The 19,819-nt window shown below is 43.7% G+C and overlaps 1 protein-coding gene across 2 annotated transcripts in view; it reads left to right on the forward strand.

Moving 5' to 3' along the window:
* RASGRF2 (Ras protein specific guanine nucleotide releasing factor 2) overlaps positions 1-19,819 on the forward strand; it is a 249,315-nt gene that overhangs the window by 221,549 nt on the left and 7,947 nt on the right. For both annotated transcript variants that reach the window (XM_090038177.1, XM_090038178.1), the window contains exons 20-24: positions 12,441-12,501; positions 13,229-13,332; positions 14,065-14,149; positions 14,787-14,984; positions 17,381-17,460. In XM_090038177.1, coding sequence (XP_089894303.1) covers positions 12,441-12,501; positions 13,229-13,332; positions 14,065-14,149; positions 14,787-14,984; positions 17,381-17,460 — 528 coding nt within the window. The remainder of the gene's footprint in view (positions 1-12,440; positions 12,502-13,228; positions 13,333-14,064; positions 14,150-14,786; positions 14,985-17,380; positions 17,461-19,819) is intronic.

A 19,819-nucleotide genomic window follows, 5' to 3' on the forward strand; every position in this document is an offset into this window, starting at 1 on the left:
CTTTTCCAAAGATTAAATTATTTATATTACTTGTTAATTAAACAGGTTTTCTGAAAGTCTGATGGGAAAAACCAGGACAGAACTCAGACATACTTATTTGAATGTCTGTACCTAACCCTTGTGTGCTAACCAATTCCTACTTTGAGTGTTTACATACCATTGACTTAAATGCCTTTTCTAAAAACAATTATACTGTGCTGCTGTTCTGTGATGTTGAACTGTTGCTGTATTTCACGCTATATGTGACTTTGCTTCATCAGCAGCTAAAACTTTTTCTAAAAACAGTCCATGCACATACTTTTTATATTTGTGAAGTTATTTGGGAACTTATAGATGAAAGTCACATAAATTTTAAGATGGTAGTGTAGATAATTTAAACTGACATTAAGGTATTCAGTAGATTGTGAGGTTGTAACATATGGATAAATAGTGCTGTCACACAGGGGTTTGCATTATACAAGGTTTGTGTACTAAAACTCTTTGGGTCTATATTTAGCAGACATGTAAGCGACAGGTGTTTGCTATACAGTATATACATTATGAATTTAGCAGTAGTCAGCTGGTTAAGAGAAATTAATTCCACAAGATTTTATGCCTCTAAAATGCCTCCACAATCTTGCAAAACAAAAGAATCAGGACAATTCTGGTTTTGGTAAAAATTATTCAGCCTGGGTGCATCTACACATGCAATTGATGTGCACGAATAAACTCCAGAGCTTATTGCTCTAGAGTTTTTTGCTCCTGGGCATGCTGCTTTAGCATGTGCCTGGGAGCTAAAAAACTGTGGAGTATATTGCTCTGGAGTTTATTCTTGCGCAGCACATTGAGCGGGGTCAGAGCAGCCCTGGCTGACATGAGCCCAGGGCCATTCCGACTGGGCTCAGTGTGTTGCAGAGGGGCTGCCTGGGGCACGAGGTTGCTTCAATGTGGGGCTAGCCAACAGGCAGCCCCCACACTGAAGCACCCTTGTTACCTGGCCAGTCAGGCAGCATCTACATGTGTGCTGCTGCATGCAAGAAAACTCCACAGCAGGCTAGTACTTGTTTTTACAAGTTCTGTGGAGTTTATAAGTTTCATGCACCCTAACAGAGGCACACATATAGATGCAGAGACATCTGCATCAGTAAACATCTCATGTAGATGTGCCCCTTGTCAAACATTACAACCCTTCACTGGGGGTTGGGGTGGTGTAGGCACTAAGGCACAGTTGACAGCCCAAAGGTTGCAAGTTTGAGGCAGTAGCAGAAGTGCTTAGTGTGGCCATGTCAGATTTCAACAAGAAGGTACATGAGAAGGAAGGATTGTTCACCAGAACTTCTAGTTCACCTGAGTAAAATGGGTTTCCAACTGTTAGGATAGTTTTAAAATAAAGAAATAATTATGCAGTTTTATCTAAAGTCTCAATACAGTTATGTGGCAAACTGAAAAGATAAAGCAACAAAACAGTAGTCAGTTTCCTCCCAAGACTTATGTGTATTGTCACCTGCCAATTAAATAAGGATGAGCCTTTCCTTACTCTTCTACCACCCTTGATTTGTAGGTTTCAATGTATAAAATCACAATTTGTGTAGTCTTTCACCCCAACCCATGCATATGCAAACATTCAGTTCTCTCCCCCGACCATAAAGTTGTGAGCACATTTTTTTAGTCTCCTTTCATTTTGTACTGACAAGAACTTCTGAACAAGTATTGTCTGTAGATTACATTCCTCTTGGTAGATAACTTCTGCAATGAACCAAATCCCAGACCCTCTGAAAAACTCTGGACACTTGTACAGTGATTCTATGTAAGACTGTTTATGGAGGTGTGACCTCTTACACACACACTGCCAGTTGCTGCTATGGTAAGGTCTCCTAATGGTCCTTCAAGTTGTCATCTTATTGCTGATTCAGAGTTGGAACTGACTTCACTCCCTTCTTCAGACTCTCAACACAGAGTACCCAAAAGAAAGAAATCATTGGTGTCAGGAAGATTTGGAAGGTCTGAGAGGCTGCCATGGCTCTCTACCAGTGTTTACTGTTTTCAGAAAGGGAAGGGGGAAAGGTAGTGAAGGGAGCTTATTCTTGGGGCTCCCCAGCTGGTGCTGAAGACTGGGGTAGGTGAATTGGAGCCCCCCCCCCTCAGATTTTCACCTGATTGTTCATTTTTTAAGTTGTCTGCAGCTGTGTACTTGTTTGGTCACAGCTATAAACTGCTTTCTGTGTTCAGATTGTGCAAAAATTGTCACTTCTGTTTGCACCCATAATGATAACTAATTTTCATCTGAATCAGATTTCTAAATTACCAGTACCTTTTTTCTACCATTCATTATTCTGGGGTATTACATGTTTTGAATCCTAAGAGGATTTTTAATTACTGTTGTAAGAGAACAAAATTATTCCTTGAGTCTCTCAAAGTGTAAATTGTTTACACTTGCAGGGTTGGGAGAGGGATAAATTCCCACACTTGTTGAGAAATGTATCATTGAGTCCTATAGGTAGTTAGCCTGAGAGAGCTCCTAGGGCTGACTGTTCTATGGTGAGATGTATAGAGCTGTTACCCAATAGTTTGTCCTTCTGCATAGCTTTAATCTCTTGACCTCAGATTCTAATACTGTATTTGAAAGAGCTGACATTGTTCAATTAGTCTTCTCTTATCCCTTCTTTGAAAAGGGATTTTGTTCTCTGAAATATAGAATTCTAATCTGACAATACTCAAAGAAAGAAGAGAAAGTATTCACCTGCAGTTATTGTTCTATGAGTGCAAAGAATTACAAGTAAAGCCAGTTGTGCTTTTTTGATGCACACAAAAAATTCCTTGGGAATTGCAATTTCAAAACTAACATTTTTTGTGAAAACTTTTCAATTTCAAATAAAATTTTGTTTGGAAGTTTTCTTGAGCCCAGGATAGGAGTGAGGAAGGGGGGGAAAGAGATCCACCTCAAACACACTAATATTCCATGTCAAGGCTCTCCAGCTTCTAAGCAGCCAGGGGCTGCATTACCAATGGGCCTCATCAGTATGAGCCACAGGTGCCTTTCTGCTGTCCTGCTAGTGCAGCTGTGGGCATCCCAGCCTCTTCCTTGGCTCCCCAGCCACAGGTTCCCCTGTCATGGGGGAACTCCAGCTGTGGGCTCCTTGCACCAGGGCCATGGCAAGATACAGAAGCTGTAGGAGGGAGGGTGAGAGCCTGGGAGCTGCAGATTAGTCCCTTGTGGATCGTATGTGGCCCACAGACCAGCAGCTGGACAGCCCTGTTGTTCCAGGTTTCAGAAGAGTGCACTAACCACAGGTACTCACTTCTGTTTTTTCATGAAAGAGAAAGTAAAATCTCAAATTTATCATGAAACAGAATTTTTTACTTTTGCCCAACTCTAATTATCAGATGTACTTTCCTCACTCTCTTCTTCTTTATAGTCTACTCTGTATTCTCAGGAAGTGGAAAGAACTGAGGGTGAAATTAGCAGCAGTGGCTGTGTGTAGATGAAACCAGGGGCATGTATTGCACAACACTTTAAAGCAGTCTAATTGCTTTTGTACAGCTTTAATGGTGTCAGTGTTTGTACACCTTGGTGGCATTTTGTGCATTAATTACAGCCGCTGTAGCAAATTCAGCAGCGCAATGCACCTTGTATGACTTGGGGCGCAGCAAACTAAATCTTCTCTGAGGAGTTTTAGTTTGCTACCATTACAGCTGTGGAGTGAAGCACCGAGCTCCATGCAGCTCAGGGGCTCTGCAGAAAACCTGGCAGCAGCCCAGGAAGCCACCTTTGTTTCTCACCAAAATATCTGCCATGTGACAATGCAATTAGGATGGGCCCAGCAGAGGAGACACACCTTTACCTTATCTCTTTAGGTAACGTGAGCTGGCTACATTCCAGAGGGAGGGAGGAAACCTCCTCCCTCTGCCTACGTGACTGGTATCGGCTATCTGGGTGAGGGGCATCTACCTAGGGGGCTAGAGTCTGCCCGGCAACTAATGATGTATTTCAAATTGATTGGCTGACAGCCAACTGGAGCTGGCCTCCACTGGACCAGGTGAATGGGGTCACAGGGGCTATATAAGTTAAGACTGCCCAGGAGGAAGGGGTAGCAGCCATGCAGGGGACTCAGAGGAGCTTTACCATCTGAAACTGGCTCTCTCCCCCAAAACTCACGAACTAGAAATGGCCTGCCTCCAGAGGGAAACTTTGCGTGCCTTTGGAAGATGCTTGTGAGTAAGCTACTTGAGATCTGATTAGATATCTAGCTGGCAGTAACTCAGATGCGTGATCAAAAGGCTACCTCAGCCAGACTGTTTGCTCTTTAGGATTTCTAGGATATTGCTCAATCTTGTACCCTATTTTCACCCTACCCCTGTAATCAATAAAGTTCTCCTTTGTGACCGGTGTGGGAGACTTATTGAGGGGTGGGTCTAAATTATGCCCAAGACACCCTTTAGGTCTGCAAACTAAGGGAGACTTTCCTTTTTGCCCCCGACTTGGGGAAGTGCCCCAAGTGCCTGTACTGGGTCGAGTACCCGTAGGACTTTAGGCCTGTGTTTCCCCGAGGACACAGGGCCGAGAGAGAGTCCCTTCCCGGGTGGTGGCAGCTACATTACCCCCAGGCTAGCGAGTGTGCTCCAGGAAGGGGGTCAGCTGGACGTAAGGCGCCACTAGGGAGGCATTCAGAGCCTGGAAGGAGGTTGGGCGCAGGGAGGTGGGTGGCTCAACCCAGGAGCGCCCCCTACTGGCCCACCACAGGCTTCACCCAAGAGAGGGGGGGGGAAAAAAAGGGCAAGCCTGATCTTTTTTTTTTTTTTCTCCCCAGAGTCTGCCTGACTGCCAGAGCTGTGGGGGGGGCCTGGTGTTTCCCTTCGTGGCTGCAGTGCCCCACAGATCTGCCCAAGCCAGGTGCCTGCAGGCAGGTGTCACCTGGTGGGGGGGGGCCACTGCTGCCACGGAGGGAAGCACCAGCCCTCCCCACAGCCCAGGGACCGCTCCACCCGCCAGCAGCTTGCCTTCCCCGCCTCTGGAGAGGCAGATATGTCAGGTGTGTGTGTGACATGGGGACTTAATTGGCCCTAAATTGAAATGGTGTTTTTAAAAACCCACTGCTTCAATTTAGGGCCCCCATTTTTCTACACATGCCCAGTGTCTCTAAATGTAACCTCACCTGGAGCATTCTGGGAGTCAAGAAAAAAGTCACAGATTTCCCAAGGATTCTGAGCCTTGAGCTAATGTTCAGGCACAATCCACTGACCAGCTACAAGTGGATCACTTTTGAAGACAGACCCACCATTGGTAGATGCATATATATAGTCCAGCCCACCTTTTTACACACACCTTGCTTTGAAAATTGGGCTCCAATGGCCACATCCACACAAGTGCAGACATTTGTTTCCCCAGGGACAAGAAGCAGTGACACCTTGTGCTGCTGCTGCTTGTCCTCAGGGAGCAGCTGTGCCATTCCTTAAAAAAGTGGGGCAGCGCACATGGAGGCAGCGCCCTCACATGTGTGGCAGGTTACCCCAGGTGGAGTAGGGGAGGCTAAGGCCAGCAACTGTGCTGGCCTTCCCAGTCCTGGGAACCTCCCAGGGCTGCAGCTACGTTGCTCCTGCAGCTGGGAGCCTGGCTGGCAGCCAGTGTGGCTCTGGCATGCCAGGCTCCAGTTTTGGGTGGTGCACACTGCCTCCATGGGTGCTGCCCTGCTTCTTTAAGGCATGCCCCACTTTTTAAGGCTATTCCAGGGTCAACCCCCCCCGCAAGGTAGCAGTGCAGGTAACGCCTGCATGTGCAGCGTGGGGACGCTGCAGATAGCTCTGCAGCGCCGCATATCACACATCTGCGCTCATCTGGCCACAGCCAGTGGCTCCTTTCATTCATCCATTCGGTAAATGGGTAGGGTAGAATATATATTTCACAAGCAGATTTTAGTGTTAAAAAGAAAAAGTTTTATGGTCACCTCTAGGAAAAACTGAATAAGAAAGCTGGATGGCAAAGAAACTGTTTGTGTTTACTTATAAAGTGCTCCATGCATCTTGAAGTCAACAAGTGGCATAGCTGGTATTCTTTGCATGAAGAATTATTGGTTGACCAGACTGACAGGACATCTCTGCAGGGCAGAGAAGTTCTTAAAAATATATTATTCCTGAAAACAAAGAAGGTCTTGCTGAAATGTTTTCTGCTGGAAATAGGGCTTGAGGTTTGATATGACTTAGTAAGTAAACCTGAAACTCTGGGCAAAATTTCAGTGCTATTGAGATACAAACAGGTTGCAAACACTGAACTAAGCAAGCATGTGTAAAGTATGGGCTGGATTCATACTACAGTGAATAGTTTTGGCTGATAAACAGTCCAGTCTTCAAAAAGATCATTGCTTAAGAAATATTTCATTGTTCACATCAAAATGTATTTGAAATGTAGAGAGTTACAGTTTTAACTAGGTGAGCAACCCTATTGCACGATTGGACAATACATTTCAAACCCCTTAGCTAACGTATCTCATTTTTCTTTGATATTGACAGATAAGAGAATGAGAAGTTAGCTAGCTTGTATTGATTCAGACCTTTAAATAAGTTTCTTGTAGATGAAAATAAATAATTAGTATCTGAAGTATTTGGAAAAGAAGTTAAGGCTTGTTTAAATTGGAGACATGAAAGAGAAAGTTTATTATTTTTCATCTAGTACCTTCATTTCCAAAGGATAAATTTAGATGAGGAATTCTATTTCATTCTCAGTGAACATATCTTGGATGAAGAACACTTTTTCTCTCTCTTTGCCATTTCTCTTCTGACCTGAACCTGAACTTTCTCCTCACCATCAAAGAAGCTGTCGAGAGATAAATGCATTTCTTTCAGTGAAAGAAAACATCATCCCTATACAGGTTTCTAAGCCTTAAATCTGAGGCTGGGGGACATGGTAGCAGAGTGGTTAAGGTGATTTGCAATGGGTCTAGAAGCTGGGGAAGCTGTGCATGGTTACCTTGTCATCAAGCTAGGGAACCAAAGGATACAAAGTTAGCCACATCACCCTTTTGTGCCATTGGCTTCAGGTACTTGGGATGGACCTTGGAGTTTGAGCCGAGAGGAAAAAAACCTGTTTTTTCCATAGTTGGAAACTAGCACTGATGCTAAAAATGCTGGTACACTCAGAATGGAAGCTACTACTGGTGCCATCGGGGCAAGTAGCCTTAATCATGCCAGTGCAGCAGGGATGGATAATTAACTGCCAAGGACATAGCAGTCTTTTAATAATAAAAAGGGAGGTCTTTTCTTGCTCAGAATACTGGGTTAGAGAAAATCCACCAGAATCTCTTAAGAACGAGGGATTAGAAGAATTGTTAGGCAAAATCTCAACACTGCTATGCTTCTGTGTTAGAAACAGAAGTGGCTTAAAGTCAAATATTTAGAACCTTTGGGTGCTTATATATGTGCAGCAAAGCTGCTCCGATGCACTGTAATTACAGTGCATTGGAGCAGACTTGATTAATCTGGGAACATAGTAATTACCACGCTCCAGTAGACTCCAGCATCACATGTATCAGTATTCCTGGGCTGAAAAATGGCATCGGGGTGCTTTAACTAAAGCTTGTTTGTCAGGCTTCAGTTAAAGCACCCCCATCACCATTTTTCAGTGCAGGGATGCTGACACATGTGACACTCCAGGCGCTTTAATTAGAGCAGCTCTTGGAGCCACTCTAAGTAAAGTGCCCCTCCCTACTCCCGGAGTATGTGTATAAATGCACTTTTTGACCAGATTGCCTCTCAGAACATTTCATAGATTTCATAGACATTAGGGCTGGAAAGGACCTCGGAAGATCATCGAGTCCAGCCCCCTGCCCAAAGGGCAGGAAGTCAGCTGGGGTCATAGGATCCCAGCAAGCATCAATTTGCTCTTGAAGGTGTTCAATGCAGGTGCTTGAACCACCTCCGCTGGCAGGCTGTTCCAGACCTTGGGGGCTCGGACAGTAAAGTAATTCTTCCTTATGTCCAGCCTGAAACGGTCTTGTAATAGTTTATGACCGTTTGACCTCGTCATCCCTTGGGGTGCTCTGGCGAACAAACGTTCCCCCAGAAACTGGTGGTCACCCTGATAAACTTATAGGTGGCCATCAGATCACCCCTGAGCCTGCGCTTTTCCAGGCTAAAGAGCCCCATGGCTCTCAGCCTGTCATCATAAGGTCTGTTTTTCTGACCTCTGATCATGCGTGTGGTTCTTCTCTGGACTTTCTCTGGGTCAAGAAAATTCTGAGCAGTTTCCCCTGTATTTGAGACTCAAAGTTATCACCCTGCTATACCACCAGGCACACCACTGGCACTCAGAGAATAAATAGTAACAATATACTGGTATTATAGGTATGTTATTTATATGTGCCTCTAACCAAGAACTCACAGAAAGTTGAAAAAATACTTCAGGCAAGCAGGGCAGTGGGGGTGATCAGGTACATGTGTGCTGTATCAACCAGTTGAGTATTTTATCCAGGTCTGGCCTGTAACAATCTGATCCTGCCAAGGCAGTGAGTGACTCCTGAAAAGTAGCAAGTTAGAACTTGAGAATGAATGGCATTATTCAGCACCCTAGAGGAGGGATGCTCAACCTCCGGCTTGCAAGCCAAATATGGCCTGTGGAGCCATAGTATTCAGACTGCGGACTCCTCATAGGTCCAGAAATTTGGTAGCCAGGAAGCAGTGGCAAGAAATCATAGAATTATAGAAAATTAGGTTTGGAAGGGACCTCAGGAGGCCATCTAATCCAACTGCCTGCTCAAAGCAGGACTATCTCCAACTATACTATCCCAGCCAAGGCTTTGTCTAGCTGGGTCTTAAAAACCCCCAAGGACGGAGATTCCACCACCTCTCGTGGGTAACCTGTTCCAGTGTTTTACCTCCCTCCTAGTGAGAAAGTTTTGCTAACATCTAACCTAAACTTCCCTTGCTGCAACTTGAGGCCATTGCTCCTTGTTCTGTCATCTGCCACCACTGAGAACAGTCCAGTTCCATCTTCTTTGTAACCCCGCTTCAGGTAGTGGAAGGCTGCTATAAAATCCCCTCTCAATCTTCTCTTCTGCAGACTAAATAAGCCCTGTTCCCTCAGCGTCTCCTCAGAAGTCATGTGCCCCAGCCCCCTAAACATTTTTGTTGCCATCCAGTGGACTCTCTCCAATTTGTTCACTCTATTCAATTAATTACTTCCCTTGATCTTCTGGCGACACGCCTACCAATGCAGCCCAGTATGCCGTTAGCCTTCTTGGCAACAAGGGCACACTGTTGGTTCATATTCAGCTTAATGTCATGGTTAATATTGCATGCCTCCACCACCGCCAAATTCCTAAGCTCCACACAGCTGGAATAGGGCCAGACCACATCTCCTTCCTTCCCTATACTCCCAGATTGGGGCTGGGCCCTTTTCCCTCATTCCACATGGCTAGGTCAGGGCTGAGGCACTCCCTGAACCTGTCACATGGCTGGACTGGGTCCTATCTCGCCACCCTGTGTGCTGATTTAGGCCCAACAGCCAGATCCAGCCCATGGCGGGACTGAGCACCATCCACCTTGCCCAAGGGGGAAAATGGTTGGGCACCACTGCCGTAAAGGATTGGGCACAAAATCAGCTGCTTTAAGAATGAACAGATTAGCTGGGCGTTACACGTTCCTTGGCCCCGTGCTGGTGTTCTCTGAAAAAGCAGCATTTAAGACTCCACGTAGCATCCTAATTAGAACAGATTGACTTGTTCTGAAGAAAAGACATTTTGTGGGGATTTAAAAGGCCCAAAATGAAGGCTCTAACTTGGATGAGCAGTATTCTTGGATGCTGTAACTTGTTTTTCTTTTCTCTCTGTTTTTGGTTTGTGTATCTGCATTCAGGTTTAACTTAGTCAACCTTCACTTTGGCAAACTGAAAGGAAACAACAACACCCCAAAACAGAAGAATGAAGGACTAACTCTTCCTCCCCACCTACATAGTATACCTTCTACCTCAAACTCATAGTAAAAATCTTCAAGTGTTATAATCCTTTCCTTTAACCCTTTTTCCACTCAGGAAAGGGTAATCCTGTTCCTATGAAATTATAGAGCTGTGAATTGGTCATATAGGGTGCTTGTACACATGATGCCATTAACATGTACACATGACGAAAATGTCACTTTGTGTGGCTTAGTGGTATCACAGCATACACATACAAGATTTTGGGGGTTTAAAATGACTTTGCATCAGTGCAAACTAAACTACATCAGGATGTAGTTTAGTTTGTAACTTTGCAAATTGCAATGATGAAGCTATTGGATTGATCCCCAGCCACAGGAGAGGTGGGCAGGTGTCACAGAACCAAAGGATTGGGATCCTCACTGCTTCTCCCTTCAGCAGCCACACTTGGCCTGCTAGCAACCTGCTTGGGCAGCTCTGGGGGTGCTGCCATGGTGGAGGGAAGGACTGGGCCAGCTTGCCCTCCCCAGCTGTGGGAGAGGTGGGCAGACTCCACTGAAAAAAAGGATCAGGGCCCTCACTGCTTCTGCCTTCAGCAAGCCCCTGATCTCTTTTTTTTGGCAGAGCCTGCCTACAGGTGGGAGGTGAGTTGCCAATGGGCTGAGCAACTCCTGAGCTGGGGGAGGGCTCCAGTCCTTCCCCCTGCAGCAGCAGCAGCTCCCCCAGGGATGCCTGGGTGGGCTGCTAGTAGGCCGGGTGCTGCTCCAGCACAGAGGCAGTTGGATTGGGTTGAGTGCTGCCTCTGAGCTGGGGCAGCACCTGGCCCACTACCAGCCTGTCCAGGTGGCCCTGGGGGGTACCTCCGCTATGGAAGGAAGGACCAGGGCCCTCCAATAGCTCGGGGGCGGCTCAGCTTGCCAGCAGCTTGCTCCCCTTCTGTGGGCAGGCTCTGGCTCTGACAAAAGAAAAGAAAAGAGCATCGGGCTCCTTGTTGTAACGTGATTGGAAACATTCTAACACTTTAGTCCTCAGTGTTTTATTCTATGTCTCGCCCTTTCAATTTAGGGCCACAGAATAAAACCTTGGGGATTAAACCCCCATCCTGTGTACAAGCCCCCTAGTTTTTCCCTCTGTTTTGAGGCAGAATCAGTATAACTAGGTGCTATCTTGACAGATTTCTCTAAAAACCACCAGAAATGAGGACGACAGTCTCCATAGGTGGTCTATTCCAGTACTTAATTTACCAAGTATGTAACCAAATCACCCTTGCCCAAAATTGGACAAAGTACCCAACTGAGGCTGAGTAGAGCAGAACGATTGCCTTTTTTTTGCAACATCACATACTAGTTTGTTGCTGAATAGAATTCTTAGGTCCCAACAGCCAGACTAGCCAGTTATTTCCTGTTTTTTGTTTAAACAATTGGTTTTGTCTTCCTAAGCATATTTTTTTTATATTCAGACACTTGTATTTATCCTCATCTTATTGATTTAAGATAATTTCTCAAATTTATCAAGATGATTTTGAATTCTTATTGTGGCCTGCAGAGTGCTTGCAACTTCTCTCAGCTTGGTGTTCTCTGCATATTTAACTGCATCATGCACTTCTGAGATTGCAGCCTGCCACACTAGTTATTTCACTGTGTAACAGCTAAATTCCAAACTCCTTAATGGTTAATTGCATATTAAACATTATTTGCAGTGATTATTATTGTTTATTATTTGTGTTACAGTAGCACCCTACTAAGATTGACGGTCAGTTGAGGTAGATTTTGGGCATAATGAAAGAGCTCCTAGCAGACAAATTTAGCAGGCTAAATAGAAACGAGCAATGAGTGAGAAGATAGCACATTGATAGAAGGCTTATTCTTAATAACAACAATATAAGGAACCTGGATGATGCCAGGGAAGACTAAGAGAATTGGCTGTGAGAAGTTTTTTCCCCCTTTTGGATGCCAATTCTAATTTAGCTCAGAGACCTATCAATCAAATGTTTTCCTCAAAAAAAGCAGTTTGATTCTCTGCCCATCAGTGTTTTTCTGGTGCTAGTCCAGTTCCCAGTTGGGAAATTTTGCAATTGGATTTTATCTTGGCACTCCATGGCATAGAAATCAAGTACTGAATGGATGTGGAAGCTAAACTTGTGGTGTTGTAGGTTTTCATAGAAGTGGGACAACATCTGGAGGTGGAGCATGTCCAATGGGGGGTAGTGCTCTGTCACAGTGGGTAAGCCTCTAATGCTTAGTTAGAGTTTAGGTACATTGGTGGGAGAATGCAATGGCATATGTGTTGCTGCTGCCTGTGATGTAACTATTCTTGCGACAGGTCTAAATTCCCCAGGCCTAGCAATCCAGTATTTTCACAGTACTATTGTACAGTACATTTTTCCATTATTTCTGAAACCAAATATGAACTGTTAAGTACTGGAAATATTTTAATTGGACTTTCAACTACAACTTCAGCATTTATTTTAAATTAACGTGATCATTGAACTGTGATAAAATATTCTCATAACCACAGATAATTTTCTTTATATAGGATGTTCTGCCACTTAATTTTTCAGGACCCTTTCTCAGGATGATCAGGATGATGCCCATTTAAAAATAGAGGATATAATTCAGATGGTAAGTGCATCTTTATATCCAGTCCCTTATAAAGTTGTGCATTTTATGTGAAGCATTAAAATGAAACTTCCATGTAGCCTCACTGCCATATTTGTAACAAGTTGCTTTTCCTTTATTTATCCATTTGAGATCAGTAACGTAAATGTGGATGTTTAAAACTGTAGTGAAAACACATGTTTAAAATGCATGGTAACGGTAAGCTTTCCAGAGCTTCTGGACTTCAGTTTGAATTAGGTGGTTGCCAATATTAAAAAAAACAGAGAAGATGTTCATGTATATAAAACAAGGTGCGAATCAGTAGGATCTTTGCCTCAACACAACAACATTGTTACTCAGAACATGTATAATATTCCTTGAGAGGGCCTATTCTTAGACAAGCTGAGTATCTGCCCACATTGTGCTCCTGTGCAGCCTGTTAAGCATACTGATGTAAACCAGCCTAATGTGGTATTTGAGGTAGGTATTGCAAAGTAGTTTTGTGGAAAGTTATGAAGAATGCAGGCTTCTACCTGTATTATACCTTTAATGCATCTTTATGCCCTTGGTATAATACTTCAGACCTTTCCCATTAGATTCCATACCAATAAGTCAGTATCAAACCCCATGTTGTTGTTGTTGTTGTTGTTTGACCTTCTACTCCTTTTTTTTTTTTCTATAACATAGCAGTTATATTATATTGTTCTATTTAACATGCATGTGAAGTTAATTACCATCCTATGCTTTGCAGTTAGAATGTCCAAAACCAGAGTGCTTTGAGACTTTGTCAGCCATGGAGCTTGCAGAGCAAATAACTCTCTTAGATCACATAGTATTCAGAAGCATACCTTATGAGTAAGTATCCTCCAAAGAGTGATTTGTAAGAACATCTGACTTCGTAAGAACATTTTAGGCGCTATGATGATCCATGCTATTGATATCCCTCCAAAATATTTTGCGCACACAACTGAATAATATCTCCAACCTCTGTTGTTGTTTCTCTCATATTCCATTTATATTATGAAAGTCTGAGTTCAAGAATGTTAAAATTAGTAATATCTCTATTGCTGTTGCTATGTATGTACTATATATTCACTGTGCCATATTTTTTAATAGAATTATGCATTCCTGCTTAGTCTTTCATTGAGGCTTTAATCGCAGGTTAATATTTCAGCATTAGCTTCCAGTTGAGAGTCTTTGGTGTATTAAGAGCAAACCTACAATCTACAGTTTGGGTTACTACAGGCTAGGTATAATGGGGGTGTGCTCAGTATCTGGAAAGGTGAATGCTGTCTCAACCCCTTTTATACAGCAGGCTGATCTTGCCAGCTGTTGTGGCGACATTAATAGCAGTTTCAAACAGGCTTAGAATGCTAAGTGTCTGGAGCAAAGGGGAAAAGAGAAAACTGAAAGAAACATAAATGTTCTTTACAGTATTTCTGGCTTTTCACTGTTCCAGCAGTGGCATAATGGAATGCTAGAATGAGATATTGCTGAAATCCATTTGGTATGCAGTTGCCATGGTTTTTTATACTTCATTTATTGGTAACTGTTTTGTTTTTCTTCTTTTTTAACCTAAATTTCTAGAGAGTTTCTTGGGCAGGGCTGGATGAAATTGGATAAAAATGAAAGAACACCATATATTATGAAAACCAGCCAACATTTTAATGATGTAAGTAACTATAAAAATAGAGAATGACTTTGAGGAACTCTTGACACCATGTATAAACTGTGGAATATAAATGTCTGCTTCTGCAGCATGATATAATTTCTGATTTAGTAGTGACTAAATATTATAGCCTCTTTGTGATTAACCTTACAAATCATCAAAGCATGTAAAGATTCTCATTTTCATGAATTGCCAGCCAGCAGTTTAATGGTAATTTAATGGATTGGAACCTTTTGAACTGTACTGAAATCTTCTACAGCTCTACTGATGAAATTAAGTTCTTTCTTTAGAGGATGACAATATAACAACAACAATTCTGTTAACCATCCTCCATTTTAATGAATACTGATGAACTCTCTACTTATATTCTTGGTCTTTACGCATTTCCTTGCACAATGCTGAGAGCAATCACCAGTAGCAACCTTACTGCTGCAGACATTACTCACTGGTCCTCTGGGTGCTTTTGTTACCTTTCCTTTAGTTCACCATTTCTCTTCCTCCTCTCTAACAGCAATTTTTAGTGTATAGTTTTAACCTCTGCTAATCAAAAGCCATAAGATGGCCTAGCTTATTGTTAATAATGTCATTTGCAAATGTTTTTATTTAAATGTCTTTGATTTCTGGCTTTTTATTTGGTTAGATGAGTAACCTTGTTGCCTCACAAATCATGAACTATGCTGATGTTGGCTCCCGTGCTAACTCAATTGAGAAGTGGGTAGCAGTGGCAGATATTTGTCGATGCATACACAACTATAATGGTGTTCTAGAAATCACATCAGCCTTTAACAGAAGTGCAATCTACAGGCTGAAGAAAACCTGGGCTAAAGTTTCTAAGCAGGTAAGCAAGGCATCACAAAACATTATAGCCTTTCAGGTGGTGATACAGGCAAAACATGGCAAGATATCAGTGTTCTAATTGGATAATCTTGAAAAGGAAGGAACAGTATGGTTGTCTGCTAAGGAGTTCAGCTGGTTTTGTTATCTTATTTCTACCACTTGTATATTTTGTTCATTTGCCATTCCTGTATCATTAATGAAATATTTTAGGCAGTAATTGACTTCATTGAAAGTTTGGAAAAAATGTCAGAGGTCCTCTCAAGCCCAGAAGTCCACAGGCATTTTGGAGGAAACTTGCTAGAGCGACAAAGCTTTTTGAGTATTCACACCTTTGCATTTTCTCCCACGTATTTTCCATTCTTTTTCTAGGAAGCAGAACTGGGTGGTCATCCCCAATTAAACTATGCTTCAATCATGGAAAGATTGATGCACATGCTTCAAGCTTTGCAGCAATCCTGAAATCAGCTAACACAGTTAAGGTTAAACAGGTTCACAGTCTTTCTGCAATCTGGGCTTCAATTTGTCCCTCTGTTGTGTTGCATCTCTTTTTTCCACTTCTTGATTTCTTGTAGATTTACTTACCCACATTCTGCCCAATAGCTTGATATTACTGAGAGCTGCCTGAGGGGTGCTGAATAGCCTCCATTCCCACTGATTTCAACTAAAGCAGAAGATGTTTTACAGGATATTTTATAGGCTGAGTTTGAAATATCCATGTGTACAGTGCAACTCTGAAGTTGTATTGTTGAATGTTAGTCTCATGAGGCTTGTTTTTTCTGAATCCATCTGTGTATGTTGTTTATTTCTCAAATACTTAAAAGTATTTTTTTCTAAATGAGCTGAGTCCCATTTTCTAAAACAAAGTAGAAATTTAGGAAATTATGTCCCAATGACTTTAATGAACCTGGGCTGTAAAGTACCAGATCCCAACTGGTAAGCTAGGTATTTAAATGGGATAAAAAGTGAACTAGAATATCCCTACTCAAGCTGGTATAAAACTCATTCAACGTCAAGTCAAATTTCCACCCAAGTCAAGTGGCTAGTACAGTTAAGGCACACCAGTTTCTAGAATCAGTAGTACGTGAGGGAATGGAAACTAGCATCATGTCCATCTGCCTTTGAATGTGCACCTGTGCAGATATAGATGGATTGAGTGAGAGCAGCCATCAGCATGAATCTAGAGCAGGGTTCGTTCCTACATTTCTGGAGCCATAGTAAATATGCCTTAAACCAGTGTTTCTCAACTCGTGGATTGTGACCCAAAAGCAGGTTGCAAGCATAAATGAAAAGATCACGAATAAACCCTAAAAATGGATTCCTTTAAAGGAGAAAAATGTGGGAAACTGTGTGCAGAGTTCCAGCATGCAACGGGCTGCTTGGGAGGTCCCCGTACCGCACACCTCCCCCCAACCCCACACGCTGGAGGGCTGGAGACGGGGCAGGGACCAGTGGGTTGGGAGTGAGGGGTATCAGCAGGGCCAGAGGGCTGTTTCTACTTAAACTATCTACTGGGTTAGGACTGGCCATCAGTGTTTACAAATAGGTTATGGTACAAAAAAGGTTGAGAACCACTGCCGTAAACTACTTCGCCACTATGTCCAGTGAAGAAGTCATTAGTTGCCTAAGTATTCAGGTGGTGCCTATATTTTAGACTGCAAAGATCCCCTGGTGCCTAAATCTTGGTTTCCATTCATGCATGCTCAGTACCATAATCTGAACAACTAGGCCCTTTGCTCCATCCTAAATGCTTTTCCAATCCTTGTACAAAGGAAAGCAGAGTGTAGAGATTGCCTAAGTCCCCAAGGAGCCCAGTCTGCTAGCTGTGTTCAAAGCATACTTAATGCATGCTGGCAGCACTAAGTTAAGTACAAAGTGTGACAGCCATACCCTTTCAGTTAACAACACAGCAAAAGATTAGTGCCCATGTTTTATCTAATAGGCTAGTGGTTGTAGGCCTATCTCTGTGTGAGGAGATTAAAACTACATCTTTCACCTCCCGGGGACTGCCCTAGCCATCTGGCTATGGAATAGTCTGGGTAGGGTGGGCACCTTAAGCACTTAACAAACAAGAATGCAAGAGCCAGAAAACAAGCAAGAAAGCTGCCTGACATTTTAGTCCAGTGATTAAGGCATTCAGTTGCAGGGAGTGTGGGGGTGGAGAAAGGAGTTCTGGGGTCCAGCAGACAGTCCATGCTCTCAAGACTGTGTTTCTTTTCTTTATATAATAATCCTCTAATGTTAAAAGCTTAAAATGTTCTTAGGAGTTACTTTTGAAAATGGGATTGATGTGTCTTAAGTGGTTTTGAACATTTTTTTTTCTCCCAATATCATGTATTTTTGTTATTTTGTTGGGGTTTTTTAATCAGGAATGACACTTATTTTTTGTTCTTTTTTTAGACAAAAGCTCTTATGGATAAACTTCAGAAGACTGTCTCATCTGAGGGAAGATTTAAAAATCTTAGAGAAACACTGAAAAAGTATGTTTTCTAACAATCAATTAGTAGTCAGATAGGAATATTGGAATACATTTATTGAAGATACAAGTTGGTTCTGAGTTAGTTTTCATGATGCAAATAATATTGGATCATATTTTTACCTAACAACCTTTACCAAGTTGGGTTTATTTTGTTTGGCACTATTCTTCTGCTGAACATACTGTAATCCAGTACCCTTGATATGTTAATATTATATTATTACCTCTGGAGAATAATCAGAGCAAATTAAAGCATTATTTTGTATAAAATGCTTCCTGTTGATGGTTTTCCTAAAACTGATAAACTTTTTCAATAAGTGTAAGACCAGCTTTTATAAATAAAACTTCTTAATTAATTCCTATAGTGCTTTTTGGCAGGCATCGTCCCCAAGTTCAATGTAACTGCCTCCACATTACTGTCAACCCAGATTTGCTTCTCCAAGTTTAAAGTGCACACAATTGTGGGGTCATAGCTGGACAATGGTTCTCCCAGGGTACTTGATAACAATTGTGTTGAGTCATCCTGGGAGGTCATTCCAGAGTTAAATTGCTGTATGTCTAATATATGTTTAAACTACAAACCACTTCCTGTGCATGTTCGGGAAAGGACTGCTGTCATAGGACCAAATACTTTAAAGAGAAAAATACTTTTTTGACTTGTGACTTCTGGGTAGCTGTCTCCTCAGTTAAAAACCTAAAAATATTTATTTTGAGTTAATTTTCTTAACCATAAAACACAACCTTTTTCCTACCAAAGTAGGCAGAAAGTTGTGTGAAATTAGGATTAGGAACGGTTCTTCAGTTACACCTGTTCCTCTGCAGCAAACACCTTCAGTGGGGCAAGAGCATATTGAATAAATGCAGTAGGCGCATCTACATGAGACACTTAACTGTGCATGAGTATAGTTTACTTCAAAGTAAGAAAGTGCATCTACATATGCACATACTTACTACACAGTACACCTCCCTAATCTCGAGTAAATTTGCTACCTGTAAATGCAAGTAGTAAATTTACTCAAGATTAGTAATGGTGCAGTAGCACTTGTGTAGATGTCTGACCAGGAACAAAATCTGCTTCTGGTCAGTCATCCACCAAGGGGCAGGAGATAGCTCCCTGACCCTGGGAGCTTCCTGCTGCTGGGCAGGCTCTGCCACAGGCGCCTAGGCAGGAACTCAGCACAGAGCTGCGGAGGAACATGCTAGGGAGTTTGTTCCCTGCTCAGATCTTCACTCACGGAGCTGGGGGGCAGGGAACAAGCCTCCCAGCCTGTTCCCCCACCAGCTCTGTGCTCACAGAGCAACAGGGCCATCCCTGGGTGGGGGGCAAATCGGGGTGACTGTCCTGGGCCTCACACTTTGGGGGACCCCACACACAGTGCCATACAGGCCCTGCTGCAGCTGTGTGTCACTGGCTATGCACTGGGGCTGCTCTCAACCCTCCCCCCCCTTCCCCCAGCTCCATGCTGTGGCCACTTTGCCCCTCCACCCCCCGCCTCCTGCTCCATGCTCTGGTTGCTCGCTACCCCCTGGCCGCACACAGGCTGATATGCCCTGGGCCCCACATACCCCTAGGTACAGCTCTGCAGAGCTGGGTGGGGAACAAGTACCCCAGCCTCTTCCTCCCCAGCTCCACACTCACATTGCTGGGTGGGGAACAAGCTCCCCAGTCTTTTCTTCCCCAGCTCTGCACTCACAGAGCTGTGTGGGGAACAAACACCCCAGCCGGTCCTCCCCCCCAGCTCCGTGCTTGCGGAGCTGAGTGGGGAACAAGCTGCCCAGCCTCCACCTGGTGTGCAGGGTGGGGGCTGAGAACTGTCCTGGTCAGGGACGGGTCCCAGCCCCATACCCCAATTGGGTGATTGAGGCACTGGGCTTGGAAAGAGCTGCAGGGGTGGAGGAGGCCCCAGCCCCCTACCCCAATCCATTGGTGGGGCAGCTATCAGCTAGTTCACTGCTAGCTGCTCCACTGGCGGATCAGGGTAGGGGGCTGGGACCTGCCTCTCCCTAGCAGCTCTTTCTGAGTCCCCTGCCCCTGATCAGGGAGCCAGGGCCAGGAGCAACTTGCTACCAGGCCAGAAGAACATTGACCCTATCCCAGAAGCAGAGTCCCCTGAGGCCAGGAGACTCCTGGCTTTGTGCTCCCTGCCAGCTCCTGAGCTAGCACCCAGGGGGAGCCTAGAGCCTAGAGCTCCCCCTGGTGGCAGCAGGGGCCCATTTCAGGGCTGCAGGAAACTTGGTGCAAAGAGCAGTAAACCTTGACCCTAATCCTTGCATGTGTAGATGCCTGCCTGAAAGCGGTTACTTCAGAGTAGCTTGCACCAAAGTAAATTTAGGCCGGATCAAATGCATATGTAGATGCACCC

Source organism: Crocodylus siamensis, chromosome 3 (assembly GCF_052110815.1).
Source record: "Crocodylus siamensis isolate JL-2025a chromosome 3, ASM5211081v1, whole genome shotgun sequence".
In the NCBI taxonomy this organism is placed as follows: Eukaryota; Metazoa; Chordata; order Crocodylia; family Crocodylidae; genus Crocodylus; species Crocodylus siamensis.